Here is a 24,355-nt window from a genome sequence, read left to right on the forward strand (position 1 = left end):
TATCACATCCTCTATACAAAGTCCACTATATATACTGCATAATTTAATCGTATAGTATCATCAACATCCTTCTACAACATCATTAATATCACCTAATAATCATAATAAAATAAGTCTGTATACTTGTAATTAAAATTCATCACCCAACATACACGATCTTCAGGCTATAACATTCTTATTCTCTAAATCAATTTTCAAAACTAAACTAATAACCATAATATATTTTTACTGTCATACAAGATATATCCTGAGACTATCAACTTTAGCAACTATCATCACTCTATATAATTCCTTTCATTATCATTCTTTCTATCTAATCAAATTCACACAGTCAGCAACTTCTAAACTAAACCTACTATCATGTCATCCAGAAAGATATACATTACATCTCAATTACTGACATCACTCACAAACCAATAACTGTATCTGTGTCATATTTCTTATACCCATTACCCTATTTGGTAATCAACTCAAAGGTTTAAACGAGACATTAATCCTCTAACAATATTGTTAAACATATATTCCTACTAAATCACCTATCTTATTGATACAATCACAATGTCATACCTACTACACAAGTATCTTGCAAACATAATTTATCATACTGGTCATCTGAAAATTATTTTCTATATACAATCTACAATCAGCTATATCACAACACATAATTTCTTTTCTACTATACAAAATCATCATATGTCTTACTCATCCATCCACAATCCATAATTATAACCCTCATAAAGATCAAAATAGTCTTTCTGCGCACATATCTCTTTACATCAATCTTCTAATATCAAATATATCTATAAAAGATCAAAATCCAAAAATATGCTATATCTGCTCAGAATAACTTCAAATCTACTTATAATAATTCTTCTGTACAAAATACATATCTCCACATATTTACAAATTTCTACACTTTATCACAACATATGAACAACTCTATATATCCAATATTATGCTCCACAGACTATGACACCTCAATATCAATATCAATACATGATTTTAATAATACCTCTTCCTATTCATTAGTCGCTCAGATAAATTCTCAATATACCAATATCACAAATTATTTCTATCAATATCGACAAGTATTAAAACTTAATAATCTTAACATCACAACCTAGATTCCTATCTCAACCAATTCATATCAAACTCATCGAGATCGACTACTAGCGTAACCCTAAACCAAATTGACGACTACTATACTTGATGGTTTGCCAGATCATCCTTAAACCTAAGCTCTGATACCACCTGAACTGTAACGCCCCCGCCCGGCACGGGCACGTGCACGCCCACGCGCCCACACGGCACGCGCGGCGCACGCGACAGGTCGGGCGGGGCCCGTCGCGCACAGATACACTCCTGTGCACAAACAATCATGACATCATCAAATAACACCTGCTAACATATCCATGATCACATAATCCATCACCAAATAAATCATACTCTTAACCAAATAAACCTGTTAACATATGAATATCAAAATACACAATAATATACACTAGACCGCTACATAATCTGGCAGGACCCACATAGGCCACAACAAACCATCAAGATACAACTAAACAACTGATACAAGAGTACACTATGATTCGACCTGTATTATACAAATCATCGTCTAATACAAAAGAGTACAAATATCAAATACTGGTACAACTCAATTTCTATATAAACTATCATCTATGCCATCTCGCATCTATAGCTCCCTCATCATCACTCTAAAATATCTTCTCAAGTCACTATCACGTACCACATATCTGAGGGGTTAGAAAAGAAATAAAGAGAGTCATGAGCAAAAGGCTCAGTGAATAGATCTTACCCCGAATCAGTGATGCCAAACAGAGAGTAAATCATGTACTAGATAATATGAATCAGAAAGAGTATCATGTCATGAATGAGTAAATGAATGTGTCCTCAATAATATATAAATGAAAAGTAGATAACACGTCATAACTGATAAAAGTATATAATCCTCGACCATGAGTAAACAAATCTCCATGTCATCTATCATCATAACTCTCTCTCAAATATGACACATGATGCATGCCGACCATGACCATGTTATGATATCAAATGCAATCATATGTGATGAATATTGACCACTCGATAATCAGGTAATCAGATGATAATGAAATTATATACATTTCTCAACATCACGATCATCTCCGACATCTCGGTATAATATCATCATACTAGACCACTGTGCACAGTCAACACCCGGTACCCGGTCTTAACATCATGCCCGAAGGCTCCGAGCATACTCTGCCATCCGCAAGGAGTATCTCAAATATAACCGTACCCTGCCATCCGCTAAGGGTATCAACATCCATCCAGACCGGGCACCCCACATAGTTGATAGAAACCTCGTGAGGATAACTCGCCACATATGCCCTGGCGAACGGCATGTGTCCGATTGTCTGTGCGCACAGACTCAACTGACCTCGGACATGGGCCACGAGATATCGCATATCAGCGACCATAATCATCAATCCAGGCACCCCTAACCCTGGCGCCTACTCGGGTATCCCCACGCTTTCTATCAACTATCATATCAATCATATTTCATGCTTTCTTTTTAAATGACAGATCATATGCATATATCCAGTACAATAACGAGTCAATGCATAATAGGAATTTAGGTGGAACAGGAATCAAGAGAAAAATGCTGCAATGTAGTCTCCAACCATGTATCTAACACATGCATACTCTCGCTAGTCTATCACATGCACACTCATACTAGAAATCATCTCGACATAAAATCATAACAGTATAATCATCTCCAACCATCCTTATTTATCATTATCATACTTATATCAAAGATCAGCCTAATTACATGCATGATAAAAATATGCTCGACGGTAATCATCTCTAGATAAAGTCATATAATCATACTGGAGGTCAAAACATGCATGTACATAATATATAATATAATCTAATTTGAGAAAGGGATCTAGGGGATAAGACTACTCACACTGATCAGAAGATACAAACCACGTATCCCTTACATCCGCCCATCAACCGTGTGACACTTCTCGCTAGCAATGACAACGGGGTCTCAAATAAGGGGTTCGGAATCTGAAAATATTTAAGTAACATAAAGTTAGTTGTTTATCCCATTATAATCCGTTCGAGTAAAATATGATGATTTATTAGATTTTAGAATTTCTACTTAATTTTATAATTGGCTAGATTTTTATTATAAATAAAATATAAATATAGATAAAAGCCTAATTATAATTAAATTATATCTTGATTAATTGGGGATTATGTAGTCATTATCTTATTTGTTACAAACTAATAATGTATAACAAATTAATAGAATTACTAAAAATGTAGATCATAAGAATATTAGAATATAAATCTAATAATTATAATTTACAAATCTATCTATTAATCTAATAGATATGTAAATAAATAAATAAATATAAGTATTACATATATTTATACCTAATTAATCATTAATGATAAAAATTATCATTAATAAAATTATATTGAAGGATATATAATATTATTAACATAGTTCATGTCTAAATAATCTATTTACATTAATTAAGAAGAAAAATACCTAAATAAATAACCTAAATAAACTAATTAATTAATAAATTAAACACATCTGCCATCAGTGCTGGGCTCGGCCCAGCACTGTTTGCTACAGTGTTGGGCCGAGCCCAACACTGTGCAGAAAGAAAGAGAAGGAGCTGAGGAAGAAGGAGAAAAAGAAAGAAAGAAAGAAGGAAAGAAAGAAGAAGAAGAAGAAGAGGAAGAAGAAGAAGAAGAAGGAGAACAGAAGAGAAAGAGAAGAAAGAGGGGAGGTGAGGGAGGCGGTTGCGGACCCGGGCCGGCAGGGAGGGCACCGGCAGCTGGTGGCCAGCCAGCTGGTGGCCAGCCAGCTGCCGGCCTCTCGCCGGCGGCTCGGCTGCGACGGGCCCGAGCCCAAGGTAAGAAAAAGAGAAAGAGAGAGAGAGATAGAGAGAGAGAGAGAGAAGAAGAGAGAAGAAGAGAGAGGAGGAGAAAGAGCTCACCGGCGCTCGTGGAGGTGGCGACGGCGACGACCGGCCTCGGCGAGAGAGAGAGAGAGAGATATATAGAGAGAGAGCCTCAAGAGAGAGAGAGAGAGAGAGATAGAGAGAGATTTAAAGAGAGAGAGAGGGAAGGCGGTGGAGGAGGAGTAGTGGCGGCGCCGGGGCCCGCCGGGGCCCACTAGGGCCCACCGCGGCCAGCTGGCCGCAGGCGCGTGGCGCCCCACCAAGCTGCATGAGCAGCTGGCATGGGCACGAGGCCGACCACAGTGTGGCCGGTCGCGTCGTGCCCATGAAATTTTTTTTTTTTTTTTTTTTTTTTTTTGGGATTGGGTTGTTACACAAGCGAACCTCAGACCTCCATTAATGGTTGAAATAAGGAAGATGACGTCAACAAGAAGACCAATGGAGAGCACACCAACAAGGGAAGACTCAACTCACAATAATCCTAACCGTGAGGCCGATTTTTTTGGAGTGACCACGGTAAGACCGAGTCAACCAACGTCCATAAGTGTGAATATGGGCTTGGCAGATGAACTTCGTGGCATGTTTCAAGCATTGCTGCATAGAGTTGACGCGATGCAGAATGATCATAATGCTTTAGAGGAATATGTCATGAATCAATCGGCTTTGTCATCTCCTCGACGAAGATCGGTGCCTCAAGAAGGACCAGCAGTGGGACCATACCGAACCGATACCCCACAGTCCAGGTGTGACATGTTAATGTCAATGATCTTCTTTTACCTATTCCTATATGTCATCCCCCACCTCCGTTATAAAACCCAAGACCAATGGTGGTGAAACCCGAGAAGTAAGCGGCACCAATGCGCTTCGTTGATGAGGAAGATGGGCACTTTGAGTATGAGGTTGACCGGAGATGGTGATAGACGTGCTCGAGGATTTAGAGAAGGAGATCAACATGCACAAAGGTTCAGACCAGAACCTAGAATTTTTCGCGAATCCGACAATGCTATTCGGGAGAGAATTGCACGCTTAGACTTTCCAAAATTCTAAGGCGGTGATCCAATGAATTGGGTGTTTCAAATGGAGCAATAGTTTGATTGTCAAGGGACAGCGGAGCATACGAGAGTCCAGATGGCAAGCTTTCACCTCCAAGGAATGGCATTGCATTGGTATCGATCGATTATTCATGGTGAAAGATTTACCAGTTGGGCTAACTTTTGTAGGAGGATTACATGTAGATTTAAGACAGCGGCATATAAAGATTTTACTACCACATTAAACAAGATGGTTCAGAGGACGACCATATTAGAGTACAACATTGAAGCCGACCGAATTACTACAGTCTTTATCTATATCGGATCGTGTTTGTGAAGATATTTGTATGGATTTCATAGAGGGTCTTCCGCTAGTACATGGTTATTTAGTTATTTTTGTAATCATTGATAGGTTGAGCAAATATGCGCACTTTTCGATATTGTCACATCCACTTTTAGCCAAGTTAGTGGCTAAAATTTTTGTCAGAGATATTGCTCAATTACATGGCATGCCACGCACTATTGTCTTAGATCGTGATCATGTATTTATGAGCCACTTTTGGATGAAGTTTTTTAAATTACAGTGGACTCAATTGAATTTCAGTTCGGCCTACCATCCATAGTCGGACGGCCAAACTGAGGTGGTCAATCGAGGCATTGAGCAGTACTTGAGGTGCTTTGTTGGAGAGATACCGAGATGATGGTTAGAGTTCTTACCGTGGGCGGAGTGGTCTTACAACACTGCCTACCACAGTGGCATTAGCATGACTCCATTTGAAGCGATGTATGGGCGTACAACTCCGACATTACGCGCTTATAATCCAGTGGTATCTATAGATCGGACGGACGTGGACTTAGCTTTGATGAATAGAGACGCCACATTGAGGAGGTTGCATGCCCATCTTAAACTTGCTCAAAATCGTATGAAGCAAGTTTATGATCGCAGTCATAAGGAGTAGGAGTTCAACATTGGCAGTTGGGTGTTTGTGAGGGTGTAACCCAATTGACAAGTGACCTTGCATCTGATGCGAAACCAAAAGTTAACATATTGCTACTTCAGTTCTTTTTGGGTGTTAGAACGTATTAGTCCGATGGCATATCGTTTGGAGCTGTTGGAGGGGTCAAGAGTGCATCCTATCTTCCATGTTTCATTGCTGATGGAGTGGAAGGGAGATTATGAGGTCATTGGATCAGTTCTACCCGAGCCATTGGAGGAGATAGAGATCGTAGAGCCAGTTCGTGTACTTACTAAGAGCCAACGGTGACACAGTACCAGATTAGATATGGAGATTCTAGTCGAGTGGCTTGGCAAGCCATCCGATGAGGCGACATGGGAGTTGGAGACTAATATTTTGGAGCATTTTTCCGACTTTTCACCTTGAGGATAAGGTGGGGGAAGTGTGGTGGGCTGATACATTTAGTTAGGATCTTTTCTTATTGTATTAGTTATTTAATTTTATTAAAATAAATTTTCTATAGATTGCATTCGAACGCGGTTGGGGGCGCGTTCAAATGCATTTGTGAACGCCTGCATTAGGTTCACAAAAAAAAAGAACGCAAAATGCGCATTCAAATGCGGTCGGGTGCGTTCGAATGCCTACATCGCGTTCGCATCGACAAAGAACGTATTTTGTGCATTTGAACGCGATTGGCGGGAATCTTCTAGAATTAGGGTTAATTATTATTATTATTATTAGGGCTTGTTGGCTAGTCTCTATAAAGGTGTGGATAGCAGCCAAAATTATTATGCTATAGGAATATTAGTTTCTTGCCTCTCTATTTTCTCTCTAGTCTCTCTACCCTAATTTCTCTCCTCCCTCTTCACCAACCTACCACCTCTACCGTTGGCAAAGTCTCTCCTAACTTCTAATTTCCCTCGTTTGTCGAGTCCTCCCTCTTTTTGGGGATCTCGACCACTTCTTCCCCTTTGTCTTTATCCCTTAACAACATTCATCATCCACCCTCATCTTTATTATCATCCATAACCCTAATATCCACTCCACCCATCACTAAATCATAATTTCGTCCCTGTTGTAGTTCGAATATGTGAAGGGCGTAAATATTTAAAACGTAGATTAGGAATTACGGATCGATTCCACTTAGTTTTGTAATATTTTGACTATGGAAAAATATTTGATGAATATTTTTCTTCGGTCGCGTGGACTGCTTATTTCAATAAATTCAAATCTTAAAGGAATCTTGAAACCGTGGATGGCAGCCAAAATCATTATGAAAAATATAGGGCTTGTTGGCTAGCCTCTATAAAGGTGTAGATGGCAGCCAAAATTATTATGCTATTGAAATATTAGTTTCTTGCCTCTATGTTCTTTCTAGTCTTTCTACCCTAATTTCCCTCCTCCATCTTCACCAACCTACCACCTCTATCGTTGGCAAGGTCTATCATAACTTTTAATCTCCCTCGTCTATCGAGTCTTTTCTCTTCTTTGGGATCTCGACCACTTCTTCCCCCTTCATCTTTATTATCCCTTAACAACATCCACCATCCACCATCATCTCTATTATCATCCATAACCCTAACATCCACCCCACTCATCACTACCACCATTATCTACACTAAATTGTAATTTCGTCCCTATTGTAGTTTGAATCTATGAAGGGCATAAATACGAAAAATGTAGATTAGGAAGTTACAAATTGATTCAACTTAGTTTCGTAATTTGCTGACTACGGGAGAATATTTGGTGAATATTTTTCCTCGGTTGCACGGATTGCTTTCTACAATAAATTCAGATCTTGACTTATCACAAAACAGTGCTGCTATATATGCGAACAACCTGTAGGCATTCAAACGCCCTAGTTGGAGAGCATTATTCTTCAAAAATAAAAGTGATCCATTTTGAGCCGAGTTAGTCAGGTCCAATCCGTATCATAATCCTCATAGCTTCTTAGGATTCTTTTATTATCGAGCATGCCGTCATGCAAGCTACTTTCCCTGGGTCAGCGGCTTGGGCTAGGATGATATGCCCAAGGAACTCCACTTGTCACTCCCCTCACAAAAATTTAGACATTGATAAAGACTATCCAGAAGACAACGGTGATGGCTTACCAAGAAGAGTTCAAATGGGTATCTAGTTGTTGTGTACTACCTTAACAGACCAGGAACTCAAAATCACCTTTAGTGCTAGATTGAGGGAAGAAATTCAAGCTAATGTACGTGCCTTGCAATCGCTAAACTTGGGGCAAGCAATGGAAGGCTCCTTGCTTATGGAAGACAAACATCGAGTACTAAAGGGCATACGAAGCAACCATGGGTTAACAAGCAGGAGATGAAATAGGGCGGCCCTAGTGGCTCGGGTTACCCACCAAGGACCCTCTCGGATACAATTGGACCATGATCTATTTTTCGCACTTCTTCATATGTGAAGACAGTTCCTAGGGCCCCTATACGGACTTTCACACTTGCCCATGTGGTGGAGCAAAGGGCCAAGGGGTTGCATTTTAAATATGACGAGAAGTTCAGGCCAGGTTATCGTTGTGCGCGACAAACCGGTTCAGTGATGCTTATAGATAGGGAAGCCGAGGAGGACGATCCTATTGATGATGAGGGTGTTGCGGAGGACATGATAGATGAGCAGTGGTAGATCGAGGTAGAGGAGACTAAGGCAGAGGAGATTAGAACGGGCATTTTTCTCCACGCCTACACCGAATTTGCAACACCATTGAAGACCCTTCGTGTGGATAATTTGATAAGGAAGTATATAGTGCATATCCTCATTGACACGGGGAGCACACATAACTTCTTTGACAAGCGGCTAGTTAGAAAGATTGGACTCACTTCCAAGCTAACGATGGGATTCAACATCACCATTGGTGATGGTACGATGCTCAAAGCTTTATCATGGACTTGTACCTGATTGCACTCCACAACGCGGACTTCGTATTGGAGACACAATGGTTGCAAAGCCTCAGGCATGTGACCTTTGATTTCAGCGATATGTGCCTCACCTTCAAGCATAATGGTAGATGGGTTCAATTAGATAGGGTGCATCCACAGCAGGGCGCCACCTTGCAACCTCTCTTGGGGTTGCCTAGCCGCAATGATGATGCTTTTGTGATGTAGGTGGTTTGCTAAGTTTGTTATAGTAGTTTGCTCTACGATCTCTATCTCCTCCAATGGCTTCGGTAGAACTGATCCAATAACCTGATGATCTCCAATCCGCTCCCTTAGTAATAAAAAATAAAAGACAGGATGCACTGTTGACCCCTTAGGCAGCTCCAAACGATATACAACCGGACCAATATACTCTAACACCCAAAACGGACCGAAATAGCAATGTGCTAACTTCTGGTTTCGCATTGAATGCAAGTTCACCAGTCGATACGAATGCACCCTCATGAACACCCAACTGCCGATGTTAAACTCCTACTCCCTATGGTTGTGATCATAAACTTGCTTCATATGGTTTTTAGCAAGTTTAAGATGAGCACGCAACCTCCTCAATGTAGCATCTCTATCAATTAAAGCTAAGTCCATCTCTGTCCGATTTGCAGATGCCACTGAATTATAAGCGCATAATGTTGGAGCCGCGTGCTCATACACCACCTCGAACGGAGTCATGCCAATGCTGCTGTAGTAGGCGGTGTTGTAAGCCCACTCCACCCACAGTAAGAACTTCAACCATTATCTTGGCATCTCTCCAACAAATCACCGTAAGTACTACTCAATGCCTCAATTGACCACCTCAATTTGGTTGTCCGTCTATGGATGGTAGACCGAACTGAAGTTCAATCGAGTCCTCCATAATCTAAAAAAACTCCATCCAAAAGTCGCACATAAATACGCAATTACGATTCAAAACAAGCGTGCGTGGCATGCCATGTAACCGAACAATATCTCTAACAAAAAAATTTTAGCCACGGACTTGGTTGAAAATGAATGTGACAATGCAGAAAAGTGCGCATACTTAATCTGATAACCACCACAAAAAGAACAAAATAACCACATACTAGTAGAAGACCCTCTATGAAATTCGTAGAAATGTCTACCCAAACACAATCCGATATTGGTAGAGGCTGTAGTAATCCAATCGGTTTTAATGTAGTTATCTTAGCCCTTTGACAAACTTTGCAAGCACGGACAAAACTCCTCACATCTCGCCTCAATCTTGGCCACGTGCAACTCTGAGATATCCTCCTATAAGTCCTCAAGACACCCTCATGACCAGTCTTTAGAATTTGGTGGAAGTGCTCCAAGAATTTCTACTGCAATCCATCATTTGCGAGCACTCAAATGCATCCGGGGTCTAACTGATTCTCTAATCTTAGATGGTGCTCCGGATCATCCAACACCTCATATAATAATCTCAAAACATCTAGGTCAGACGTACATGCATACCTTAGCTCATCAAGAAAAAGGAAAAGTGGGAGAAGAATAGGCTGCAAGCTTAGCGGTTTCGAGTTGGCATGATAGTGCCTCCGTTGCTCTATTTTCCGTTGCTTTCTTGTATTAAATTTCATAATCATACCCCAATAATTTTGTGACCCATCTCTACTATGCCGGAGTGTGAATACGTTGTCTCATAAAGTATGGAAGGCTCTTTTGATCGATTTGGATAATGAATCACCTATCAATCAAATAAGGCCTCCACTTTGTCATCGTATATAGAATTGCCAACATCTTTCTCTCTCATAGGTCGATAATTACTGGGATTTTTGTGATAAAGCCTTGCTAAGAAAGGCTATGGGACGCCCTCCTTGTATTAATAGAACTCCTATGCCAACTCCTGATGCATCACATTCCACAATGAACTTTTTAGTGAAGTCCAGTAGAGCTAGAACGAGCGTCGTTGTCATTGCTATTTTTCAATTTTTCAAACACTATAGTGGTTCCATTCGTCCTTCTAAAAGAGTCATTTCTCAGCAAAGAAGTGAGGGGAGTAGTGATCATATCATACTCAGCGATAAAGCGGTAATAATACCCGATCAGCCCTAAAAATCATCGCAATCCTGTGGTGGTAGTAGGGATCGGCCAAGCAATCATGCATGCTACCTTTCGAGGATCCGTCCCTACACCTTTTGCTAAGATGATGTGGCTTAAATACTCCACTTATGGTACTCTCCATAGGCACTTGAACTTCTTAATCTTCAGCTGGTTTTGCTTCAATAAATTCAGCACATTCTTCAAATGCTGCCAATGCTCTATTTCAATCCTGTTATACACTAAAATGTCATCAAAAAATACTAAGACATACCTAGGCCAAAAAATATCATTCATGAGGCTTAAATTGTCTTGGTATGACAAAATGCTTGTGCTCCTACTTTTAAGGGCATTAGTCCATATTTGTGATAGATCTAGCATCTCAGAATATTTGCATCTTTGTTGTTGTTCCTATTTGGAAGAGACGGGAGAGGAGAATTGCACAGGGACTATCATGTAGGAGCACAAGCATTTTGATGATAGAAACGCTTACTCTTTGAAGAAAAAAATGTGTTGATTGTTCTTGCCTCCACCTTTGCTATTGTTGGTATACAGAGCTTTATGTTTATTGCTTAAGCAACATGGTTGTTTAGCTCAACCGTATGAACATTGTGACGAATTTAAAATCCGTGAAAAAGAGGAACAACTTCACTATACGATGGCATAGGTGGTTTAAGCATTGTAGTAATAAAGCTTTAATATTGTGCACCAAGTCCATTGAATAAGAAGATGACTTTTTTCTTTAGGGTTAAATGCATTTTGCCCTTTCTATACTTATATCTAAAATTATTTTACCTCACTATACTTCAAAAAGTTTCAAATCAGTCTCCGTGCTTATGACTAAAGTGAGAATATTAGTTTTTCTATTAAATATAATCAACTACCATAGCAATTTTGATAATTTTGCTATATTATATTAAAATCTACGTGTCTTCTCTAACAAACATGATAGGGGCATTTTGGTTATTTTGACGTTATTCAGTTAAGTTTAACAAAAGAAACTAACAGTTTTATTTTAGTCATAAATATAGGACTGATTTGAGACTTTTTAAAGTACAAGAGAGTAAAGTGATTTTAAACATAAGTACCGAGAGTAAAATATATTTGACCTTTTTTTTTATTATCATGGTTTCAAATTCTAGCCAAACTATCACAAGTACCTTTAATTTTGCGAAAGTATTCATCTAGAGAAAGTTCAGAAGTCTTAGGCAATCAGTCTAATTCTTGGCAGAGTTGGAACTCTCTTTTTTGAGAAGATTGGGTGTAGGATTCTTAAAGCGTTCTCCAAATCTTTGATGTTGTGTCAACACCAACCACAAGGCCTAGTGTACTTCAGTTAGGGTTCCAATTATCCGTCCAAAAGGCATTCCATTGTTTTGTCGCCAAGTAGTAAAATCAGGATTTGTTGCTATAGGTCCATCATGAGAGGCTTTAAGACTAAAACCAATGAACTCATTAGGCGCACTTGCGATCCAGTGAGAATTCCCACAAGATCATGGCTCTGAGCGAAAAAAGAACTCTCTCTTTCCACAAAGGATAGTTATCATGATTCAATCATAGGGTAACAAAATTTGCCACGTTGAATACAGTCAACATTATTGATTGAGGATTATTTTGAACAGAGAAAAAAAAAATAGAAGAAAAGAAGATGGATAAGAATGATGTTAGCATTTGACTCTATAAATAGATAGATGAAGATCACAATTACTGAAATAATAAAGACAAGGAATAAAAAAATAAATAGAAAATGTTTAATCTATTGTAGTATATTTGGAATGGGATTACATAAGTTTCTTTGTAAGAGTAATTCTGTCTTTTTCTATAAATGGCAATGGTCATAGAGATTTTCGGTGGTTGTGATTGCTTGTGATAAAGCCTTTGCTGGCATAAGCTATAATGGAAGTTCGACAAGCCGCAACACCTTTGCAGGATGATTGATCCTTGTCGTCAGGGACTTCGCCAGATAATCAATCTTCATCGTGAAGAATAATATGGTTATTACACTCTCGATGGAGGATTGTAATGAGGGGAACTCCCAATCGAACTACCAGCCTTGTTAAGAGTCTCATTTTCATCTCCGATAGCCAGAGAAGAATTAACATAAGCCAATAATGCGACCTCAGAAAGTGGTATTGGCATGACGTCTATCAGAAGAACAAGAGGGGTGAAATCTCACCTCGTACAGTTAAGGGAGGAAGAAGTGCCAGAGTTGAAGAATCCCCCAACGCCAAATCGCCTCCTCTCACCGTTCTTCCATAGCTCCTAGATATCCAATTTGTATTGCTTTCTCCTAGTACACACTTATTTGACTGACAATATTGTACCTCCAAGCAGAGACCTATGGATTCTCGATTTTTTGTAAACAAGCTCCAAATTCAATAAGGAAATCTTGAAGATTCACAGAAATGATCTTATTAGATAATTGACATCTAGTCTTCAGAATATTCTATTGTGTTACTTTTCATGAGCTGTAGCAAATTATTGGAAAAATGGTGACAACTATACAAGATAAGCCTTTTAACCAATGGAGCATTATCCATTAGCCTCTCAATTCATCTTCGTACAAACTGAAAGAATCTGGTTCTACAAGATCATTCTCAACAGTATCCAACAAGTGAATTTTCTTCATCCTCATCTTCCAAAACTTACAATTACTGATTAATGGAAAACAAAGAGTGAAAGATTTGGATACATCATTTGTTGTTGCCACACTACCAAGCATTCAATCGAATTGCTAAGCAAATAACTTATTCCCCCACTTGTTGCTACAATAGTGGCATGCATTGCCACATGAGCCCCTCCAGCTTTGCTTATTTTTTCAACCACGGGCATAAAATGTTAGCTCAGGTACCACAACTATTATTTTCCTACAAGAAACTAGAAACTAAGCAAAAGGATGTCATGAAAATTTATAAGACTAGTCACCAAAAAAGATAACACCAGTCCAGTATATTACTTTGCACACTCTATATGGATGGATTAGAAGATATTTTAATGACTCAATTAGAATAACTATCTTTAAAACGCAGAGATACCCATGACCGACTATGCAAAGAAGTGAACAAAACCACTTGAAGAGCTTCTAATGGTAGATGATAGCAAATTGAACATACCTTAGTTGCCACACAGAAATAATATCATGGTAGCTCAGGATTTCCCAGCTGTAGTGAATGGAGATCCTCTCCAGCAATGCAGATAAGGCTTCATACTACACCTGTACTTCTCCATGAAACCTTTGATGCATGGAAATGTATTTAGTAGAGGATCTCTACAAGCTAAAGAACCACATAGAACAGAGACATTGGATATTAAGAAGTAGTAGATTCTGCCATGGAAGTGTGGAACAAAATTCAGAAATTAGAGAATACATAATCCAGTATCACAAAACAGATATGTCAGCCAAATGCTTCTTTCAGAATGAATACCTGCTCAAACACTTTTTTTCGAGAACAAAAAAAAAACCTCCAGGACCATTTGCTCTATTTTACAAGATCATCATCATAATGGTGTTATGATCCGATCATGTGGGTTAGGCTAGTCGAATCAACTTGAGTTAGTTAGTTAGCTTTATCTTCTTGTTTTGAATTTTAAATAAATTAGATAATCCGTATATAGATTCGATTCGCTAGGGATTTTTACTCCTATAAATAGGAGTGGACGTATGTTAATAATTATCCATCAATGAATTTGAGTTTAGCTAAATCATTATTTTCGTCTTTATTTTTTACCATAGCTGTTAGATCGTTTTTATTTTTCTAGGAGTAAATCATAGCCGTAGAAGTATCCCGATCATCCAAACCTTAACTATATTCCTACACCAGCAACTGCCCTACTTTACGACCATCCACCACCACTCTTGATCGTCCGCCACCCTCCAACGACTGCCACAATATCAGTTATCTACCGTTCTGTCCTATTTGACTTTACTCTACTATTTTATTAATATCTTTTCATCCAGACGTCGAATTCTTATAAAATTAAAACCACTGAAATCCTAACTCACGAGGCTACCACCACAATCACAATCTTCTTACGTCCAATCGGTCCAAATCTGGTTCGTAACAAATGGCACAATTGTTTCCTCTTCTTTCTAGAGATCAAAGTATTTCCCAAATACAAACTCTCAAAACTAACAATACAACTTTCTTGTGGGTTCTCATAACTTTCATGTTCTCCTTACATTGAAAAGAAAATGAGAAAAAGAGTTCAAGGGACACAGAAGTCATCATATTTTTACAAGTGTCACATTATAGAAAGCTAAGAAACCAATTATGCCATGTTTGCATACTACAAGACTTATTGAGGCAATATATACTCCAACTAAATAGTAAGCTGTATGAATCATATTCTCTTTGAATAATTCTCACAAGTCATATTGCACATTTTTCTTTGACATGCAAACAAAGATGCAAAGTAATCTGCTCCACATATAACAGCGCCAAAGTCTTTCCTCTACATATTTCATTTCAAAATTGCATTACTATTCATGTAATTGCCCCCAGGATAGCCGATTGCTGCCAACTCACCTCTAACCAAACCCTACCTCTTTTCCTCCCTCTTTATAATCGCAATGGCCTCCGTTTTTTCCTCCTTCCAACTTCGTCTTATTCTCTTCTCCCATCACTCTTTCGCTTGTAAGTGTTTGACGGAGACCATGAACAACTGGGCATTAACAGATCTCACCAAGCACATGTTTCGATCGACTAGTAAGTGCTCTATCTCCTTTCCTATTTAATTTCATTTTTGTTTGGTTTGCTTTGCCATCGCCAGTCGATGACCTTCAATCGACCTCGTGTCTACCCAAGGAGCTTCTCATTATTGTCATCATCATGTCAGTACCCTTCACCGGCTTTCTAAACCTCATTAGTCTTTACCATGTGAGCTCTCCCGATATATTTGGGTCTCACTTTCAATCATTATCGTCATCGATCCCACACTTTTGGCCAAGTACACTCCCCAATTTCACACAAAGCTTTGACACCTTCCTCGTGGTTCATCATTGGCTAGTTGATGGGAATAGTAAACTACATGGCATCTTCCACCTCTTCTTCATTCTTCTTCATTCTTCTTTCTCTTCTCTCACGTAATTTGGTATTTGGCCTCCCTACACCTAGATATGAGGTTGAATTGTGGGCCCTATTTATTGGTATCTTTGGTTTTTTTAGTTTTTAAATTATTTCATTATAAATAACTCTTTACTATTAATTGAAGTAATCAATATTAATCACATTCTTTCTGTTTGTATTCCACTTTTCACAATTATAATAAATTTTATGTTAAATTAAATTACACAAATGTTAGTGTCATTATTATTGTTGCGGTTATTCCATATTAGTTGATGCTTAATTGTAAAATGATGTAACTAATATTAGATATTAAATTATATTCCACTTATTTATTACATTTATTAGTGCAAATGTATATATGGCATGTTCTAAAACACACTCTAATAACTATATACAATTTTAGATGATAATGTACATGTCCAAAGCACACTCTAAGTATATTATTGAAGTTAAGGTTAAAGTACTCATGAAAGGCAATTCAATAGGTTTCTTAGAGAATAATCGACTAGAAAGGCTCAACGGTTGATCAAAATACTGCAATTTCCCCTCCTTTACCGATTGTGTCTGAGTTTTCTCCCTCCTCGTCTGAGTCTAAGAATACCATATTTCTATCATCTAAGTATTTTCCCTCCTCATTCATCTCAGCCCTAATCGCCCTTTCCTTTGCATAACTTTCTTCTTTACATAGCCTGACATAATTCAAATTTCAAGTCGTGACACATTTTCACTGTGTTAATTTTTGCTTAGAATCTAATTCTCATTTGGGCTTTCATGTTTTCTGATTTTATTTTAAAAATTTGCGGTCATTGTGCTCCCAAATTAGGGCATGACATTGGATGTCAACATTTCGTGACCATGTGTCCCTCTAGGACATTGATTAAAGTGGATCCATGAAGCACGAATACCTCGTTGCCCCTCATACCACTATTCAATATGTATAAGACCTCGACAGGCCTCGATATAAATACAATTAGAGGAGTATCTAAATTAAAAAATAATATTTTTAATTTTTTAATTTCCCAATATAGTTTTGATATGGCTCCAATATGGCGGAATACGGCTTCGAAACGATGGGATATGGCTTTGGTACAACTTTGATACATTTCTTAATCGTCTAATCTTTTTTTTTTTTTTGTGCTAATAAGTAATACAAAACATATATACTAATTTTTGTGTGTTATTCATGGTGCTTTAATATTTTTTTTATTTGATTATGAATTAAACATATAATTTGAAAGCTATTTAAGATCCAAATTAGTTGTAGATGAATAGGTAAATTAGGTTTTAATTTTTTGCTAACACTCTGAGTTTCACATCAGTTTTTATTACAATATTATTCTAAAGTTTTAGGAATGTAGATACTAAATATGTAGCTTTCTTTCCTTTTATGTTATCCTTTTTTACCATATGTTATATTAGTTGATAATAGATTGAAAATATATTATTTATTGGTGAATTCATACCGTATCCATATCTTGCTTTTAAGAAGTTGAGTATCCCCGTATCCATATTATTGTATATCCGTAGCTTGTATCCGTACTTTATAGAGATAGATTAAACAAAATACAAGCAGGGACTTTAAGAGAATAATCGGACCAAAATGTCTAACATAATCAAAGCAAGGAGTGAAACAATAGCAGTACTAAAAGTGAATGACAGTATGTTAATCAACTACTTCAGTAGTAATGAAAGGAAAGACTGATAAACATTTTAGTGTTAGAACTTCCCAAAAATTCAGTTCATCTTGGAATGCTGCATACCTTAAAAAGCAATTTTATTTGAATAAAGATCAAGAATTGCTGCTGTTTCCAGTACTAGAATGCTTGCCAGCCTATGGTGGTGGTGGTGCCACATTACATCCCCTGCAAATATTGCTTATTAGCAAAGGATGCAGCTAAAACAAAGTATTAAATAGCATAAAGACTGTTTCTTGCCTAGTTGTATCACCTCACTGACCAAGACCCAAGAAAAAAACATATCTTGTCGAACAAAGGTTTCATTTCATCTCTAGAAAGTATCACAGAACCATGTCGTGAAGCTCATTAAGCATTAGATTGATCAGGAAATATCTTTGGAATCTGACAAGCTTGTCTCCACTGCACTCTTGTGGGATATCAACATTACACCCAGTACATGAATTTCCTGCAAACTCTGATAAAGGAGAGGTTTAACCTCAAGGTTTGCGGTTGGGAGTACATGATAAATTTTTTCGATCTTGATGCATGCAGGAAGGAGACATTCATGAGAAGCATCATTACTGGCAGGGATTAGGTAAAGCTCATCAAATATGAAATGCAATATTATCATACAAATTAATAGTCTAATAGATAAAGAAACTGTACTGACTCCAAGAATTAGCCTAAATTTAAGGGAACCAGCCTCCAGCCATTGTATTGATTAGTTAATTTAGAACAGATATGCATGAGACTACCACAATTGTGTGGCCTTGCGAGGACAGACAAGATATGTGTGGTCTTACCTAGTAGTTTAAAATGGTTTCCTACATGACTCAAATCTGCACTGCCAGCAAGCACGTGGCAAGCTAAAATATTACTACAGAGTATGTATTGGTTGTTGCTGCAAGTCTGCAAGACTTCACAGTAAAGCAACTATTGTTTTGAAACTCTGCTAATTACAAAGATTAATAATTACTAGAAAAGTATCAACTGCATGTTCTGATGTTGGAGATGACTTGGTCATCTATATTTGATTGTTAAGACTAAAACAGAAACAGAAATAACAATATTGAGAACTCAATCTCTTCATACTATATTAGTGAGAATCTCTCTCTCTGCCCCATAAAGGAGGTAAAAGCAAATTGCTATAGAAACCTCTAGTATATCTATTAAAGGTTCAAAAACTACGACCATATAATGAACTGAAAGAAACTAACAGAAAACTAAATAACAAAGATAACAACAACAAGACTAAGTAAAACTTATTTTCTCTTTTACTGATTCCCTCATCATGTTTTATTGCAAATAATGATTCCCTGAAGTGCGAAGCCATGTGCTTAGCATCAGTTTCTAACATCAACTTTCAAGAAGCTATTACAGGATTCTTTATCCACTCTTTGACATCTGGAAACATCCATATCCTGTAAACCAAGCAGCATAAAGCTATGAAGATTCACCCAGCAGAGAGGTCAAAGATTAATGAGGTGGGGCACATCACAATCTTGAACTAAATTAAAACCTTGTAAAACTCTTTCAGCAATGAACCCTATTTCTAGTAACCTTAACCTATCGATATCACCATTTATAATATTTCCTCCCAATAATAGTAGCTAAATTTTTGTATTGAAAGGTCTAGCAGCAGGAAATTGTGGGAACCGGTCTCAGTTAATTAGAGATTTGTTAATTCTTATTTCTTAAACCGACAGCTGACTCTGTGTTTGATAGTCCAAACCTACTCATGTTAGTAAATATTAGAAGAAGTTATTTTCTGATAATGCAAATGTCACCATTTTACTGTACCTCATACTGTGCTAGCTGTGGTTCTGGAGTAAACCTTTTCTCAACATGTCTTTGTTGACATAATAAAGGAAGTTCCTTTTTTTCACCATTTCAAACTTTATACAATCTTTTGAGCAGACTGCGAGCTTTCCTCTTCTTCCCTGGTCTTGAAAATGCACTGGAAAGGAAATTTATTGTAGTCTCATCAGGAGCAAATCCTCTTTCTTCCATCTCTTTGAGCAGTCTTTTCACCTCAGCTCCATTTGGAAGTTTCGACCACCCACTTATTAGGATATTATATGTTGCAGAACTAGGTGATACACCTCTCTGCCTCATTTCATTAAATAGCTCTCTAGCTTGGTTCATCATTCCTACCTTTGCAAAATCACTTATAAGAACATTATATGTTCTTACTTTAGGAACATAACCTTTAGTCACCATTTCACAGTACAGTCTTATAGCTTCCTTTTTATTGCTTTGTTTCCCATGGCCAGTTACTAATATATCGTACGTGACATTATTGGGGACCAATTCCTTGTTCTCCATCTCATTGAGTACCTTATTTGCTTCATTGATCCTTCCAGCAAATGAAAGTCCATCTAATAATGTGTTGTAAGTTGTAATGTTTGGCATTAGACCTTCCAGAAGCATCTGAGAATATGTAGCAAAGGCTTTCTCTAGATGCCCACTCTTGCAATGTCCAAGTATAAGAGCATTAAATGTAATAGTATCTGCTGAAATCCCTCTTCCCAACATATCATTCAAAACATAAGTAGCTTTTCTTGTCATCCCATATGTACATAGAATATGAATAAGGGTATTATAAACAGAAATGTCAGGAGAAAGTCCCATCGTGATCATCTTCTTGTGCATTTGTAAAATTAATTCTTGCCTCCCACTTTTATAGCATGCTTTCAACACTTTCCTGTGAGTAGAAGGGTTAGGAGAGAAACCAGAAGCAGACATTTCTTTCAACAAATGGTTCACTTTTTCTACATCTGCGGCCTCACAGAGACTTCTGATTAAGGTATTATATGTGATGAGATTAGGCATTATACCAGAGCTCTTCATTTCATTATAATCCTGAAGAGCCTTATCTACTCTTCCCTCCCTGCAGTGTGCAGCAATCATAGTGTTAAATGTTGCATGGTCCGGAGTTAAGCCCATGTTTTTCATTTCTTTGAAGAAAGATGTTGCTTCTCCAGACTTCCCAAGCATGAAAAGGCAATTTATAAAGACATTATAGACAACAACATCAGGCACTATTTTTCTCGCCATCATTTCTTGCCCCACTTTGAAAGCAGCAGACATGCTCCCGATTTTGAAGAGGCCATCCATTAAAGAGGTGTAGTTAACACAATCTGGCAAGAGACCTTTCTTTGTCATATCTTTGAATAGCAATTCTGCTTCTTCCATCCTGTTGTGTTTCCTTAAGCCATTTACTAACACATCCAGTATGAAATTGTTGGCTTCAATACCTTCTTGTAGCATATCGTTGTATATGGCAAGAGCAGCTTCTTGTTTCCCCACCTTAAAGAGACCATTAATCAGAGTTCCATAGGTTACAACATTTGGAGGGATGTCTCTTTCTTTCATTTTTCTGATAACATCGATAGCGTTAACAACCAGTCCCTTTTTGGTGTAGCCATTGATGATGGAAGAGTAAGTGACAACATTTGGATTAATAGATTTTTCCTGCATTTCCAGCAATAACTGTTCCGCATTATCCATATCTACTGCTTTGCAATATCCATCAATCAATGCTGAATAGAAAACATTCTTAGGAATGATCCTATGGGATGAAATCAGGTGTGACATGTCCTTTGCTTCATCCATCTTTCCCTTTCTGAATAGCCCATGCATTAAAGCTGTATATAAAACCAAATCCATAACAATACCTCGAGCAACCATTTCACCTAGAAGAGCAAACGCCTCCCTAGTCTTTCCATTCTTAAGAAAACAATCAATGAGATTACAGTATGTGACATGATTAGGAGCAACACCCATCTTCTCCATCTCCCTAAGAAGGGCATAAGCTTCTGAAAGCTTACTACTATTGCACAGTCCATTGATAAGAGAGCTATAAGTAACAACATCTGGCAAGATACCACCCTTAACCATCTCTTCATACAGTAAGAATGCCTCATCTAGCCCTTTCCTTCTACAATATTCACCTATGAAAGCCGTATGAGTTATAACATTTGACTCCAAATTTAAATTCCCCTCATCCATCAGATTTCTGGCCATACCAAACTCCCCAATTCTACAAAAGCCATCAATAAGAGTGTTATAGCTAATGATATCAGGCAAAATACTCTCCCTCTTCATGCTCTCCACCAATTTAGTAGCTCCATCCATCTTTGCAAGCTTACAATTCCCATCTATCAACGTATTGAACCCAATGACATCTCTACATGTTCCTCCTAGAGCAGACATCTCGATCAAAGACTCAGCTTTATCTACCAATCCTTTTTGGCATAAACCCATAGCTAAAGTATTGAAACTAATGGTATCAAATCCTACCCCCTTCTTTACCATCTCTGACAAAAACCCAACTGCCAATTCAGCCATCTCTTGTTCACAGAACCCCCAAATCACAGTATTATAGCTCACTGTATCAATTTCAACCGTTCTAAGCAAATTTACAGCAGCGTCTAACATTCCCATTTTGCAGTAGGAATGGATCAAGACATTGTGGGTAAAATGATTGCCTTTATTACGGCATCGAATAAGCTCATCGTAGAGGGCCGGTACCTGGGAGACCAATCCAGACGAGTTGAACTTGAAGAGAAGCCGATTCCAAGAATGAAGAGTTGGATTCAATCCGAGATTTCGCATGCGACGGAAGGCATTGGTGGCGTCGGAGAATTTGGAGCAGGAGAGGTAGGTTTGGATGAGACCGCAGAAGAAGGAGGCGTAGAGGTGAGCTTTTGAAGGTGGGATTGGAGATTTGGTGTGTTGAGGAGCTTGGAATCGGCGAGATTGAGGAGAAGGGTTTTGCATAGAAGAAGACGAAGAGGAGGAGGAGGAGGAGGAGGAGGTGGAGGAGGATGGAGAGAGGAAGAGAGAAGAGAGGGATTGGAAGGGGCCGGGAGTGGAGTAAGAGAGGTTTTTGAATCGTTTGAAGGGTTTCATGGTGGTGGTGAGGGGTGGAGGGGGAAAGAGCGCTGAAAATGGCGAAGTTGTTTTCTGGTTTAGGCTATTTCAGGGGGCTAGGGGTGGCAATAAAGTGGGGTATAAACTGAACTACTTGTGATAAGTTGACGGGCCGAAGGCAGCGAAGGTATTTTTGTTTACACACTAAAAAGAGGAGCTGATAGCTCGGCTAATTATTATTTACACATGATCAGCGAGACAGTACTCGGAAATGTCAAAATGTATGATAATATATTATGCTTCGGCTAGGGAGGATGAGGTCAGTCCCCTCCATCCCAGCTCAAAGAATGGTTAAGTCTAATGTAGCATGTTGCTCAATCACTGTCTTGTTACACTCCTTGTAAATATTAATAAAACTACAGCAAGCAAAATGAGCAGCAATGAAATCGTTAGAAATTTCACGAAATTTATTAAAAATTAATAAAAGTTTTTATTATATTTATGAAAGTTATTAATATTTTTTCTTCTTTTTCTTTATTTTTTTCTGTTATTATTTCTTCTTCTTCTATCTCTTAATAATTCTTTTCTTTTCTATATAAGTTTATCTAATAACTCTTTAATTAATACAGTAAGAGATTAGTTAAGATAATTATAATTAATTAAATAACTAAAAGTATGACTCTGTATGATTATTATTTATTTTTAATATATATTAAAATGATGAATTATATAAATTCTGTAATATATAGAAAAAAAAACGAAAGTTGTTAAAAGTCAATAAAAATTGTTATTATATTTATGAAAGTTATTAATATTTTTTCATCTTTTTCATCTACTCTTTTCCTATTATTGTTTATTCTTTTTCTTCTATTTCTTAATCATTCTTTTTTTTTCTCTATACAAATTTATCTAATTACTTTTTAATTAATAAAGGCAAAGATTAATTAGAGATAGTGGTGAGATAATTATAATTAGTTAAATAACCAAAAGTATGACTCTACATGATTATTGTTTAGTTTTATATAAATTATAATAGTAAAGTATGTAAATTCTACGATGCATAGAAAAAATAATGAAAATTATTAAAAATCAATGAAAGTTGTTATTGTATTTACGAAAGTTATTAATATTTTTTTCTTTATCTTTATTTCGTTTTTTTTTTTTTTGTTATTGTTTCTTCTTCTCCTCCTTCTTCATTTTCCTCTTCTTCTTCTTTTATTCCTTAATTATTTTTTCTTTTTTTCTATATAAATTTATCTAATTATTTTTAGTTAAAATAGTAAGAGTATAATCAGAGATAGTAGTGAGATTATTATGATTAGTTAAATAATTGACTCTGTATGATTATTATTTATTTCTATATATATTATAATGGTGAAGTATGTAAATTTTGCAATGTATAGAAAAAAAAACAACAAAAGTTGTTAAAAATCAATAAAACTTATTATTATATTTACGAAAGTTGTTAATATTTTTTTTTTCTTCTTCTGTTACTTCTTTTTTGCTATTGCTTTTTCTTCTTCTTATTTTTTTTAATTTCTTCTTTTTCTTATTCTTCTTTGCCTTAAAAATTGTGCTTTGAGCTGGAAGCTCGTGATGGCATCGATGATGGCTATCCGTTTGGGTTCATTTAATGTTGTTAACAATGACAAGATTACTGATATTTGGCAGAATCATGGATTGGGTAAGTTGCCTTTGAATCGTTGGCCCACCTTTGTAAATCCAAGATGGGCTAGTAGATTTAACAAGGTTGTGCAGTTGATGAATAACAATCAGTGGATTG

General features: G+C 37.3%; 1 protein-coding gene across 13 annotated transcripts; it reads right to left on the minus strand.

Moving 5' to 3' along the window:
• Positions 1-1,530: 1,530 nt before the first annotated feature.
• Positions 1,531-22,679, minus strand: LOC140779028 (uncharacterized). 13 transcript variants are annotated; one of them, XM_073124048.1, is made up of 6 exons: positions 19,498-22,679; positions 17,969-18,172; positions 17,782-17,883; positions 14,069-14,188; positions 13,132-13,293; positions 12,700-12,927 (listed from the first exon to the last, which is right to left on the minus strand). In XM_073124048.1, exon 1 carries the CDS (start codon positions 22,609-22,611, stop codon positions 19,588-19,590), a length of 3,024 nt encoding a protein of 1,007 aa, XP_072980149.1. In that variant the 5' UTR covers positions 22,612-22,679; the 3' UTR covers positions 12,700-12,927; positions 13,132-13,293; positions 14,069-14,188; positions 17,782-17,883; positions 17,969-18,172; positions 19,498-19,587. The 13 variants fall into 13 exon arrangements, with proteins under 13 accessions (XP_072980156.1, XP_072980164.1, XP_072980134.1 ...); XM_073124055.1 differs by lacking the exons at positions 12,700-12,927; positions 13,132-13,293 and adding an exon at positions 1,531-1,757; XM_073124063.1 differs by lacking the exons at positions 12,700-12,927; positions 13,132-13,293 and adding an exon at positions 3,057-3,075.
• Positions 22,680-24,355: the final 1,676 nt, after the last annotated feature.

This window comes from Typha angustifolia, chromosome 3 (assembly GCF_048772165.1).
Source record: "Typha angustifolia cultivar Huaian chromosome 3, ASM4877216v1, whole genome shotgun sequence".
Taxonomy (NCBI): Eukaryota; Viridiplantae; Streptophyta; class Magnoliopsida; order Poales; family Typhaceae; genus Typha; species Typha angustifolia.

Coding starts and splice junctions, on each gene's coding strand:
- LOC140779028 (XM_073124055.1), bottom strand. CDS start 22,611: ATGAAACCCTTCAAACGATTCAAAAACCTCTCTTACTCCACTCCCGGC.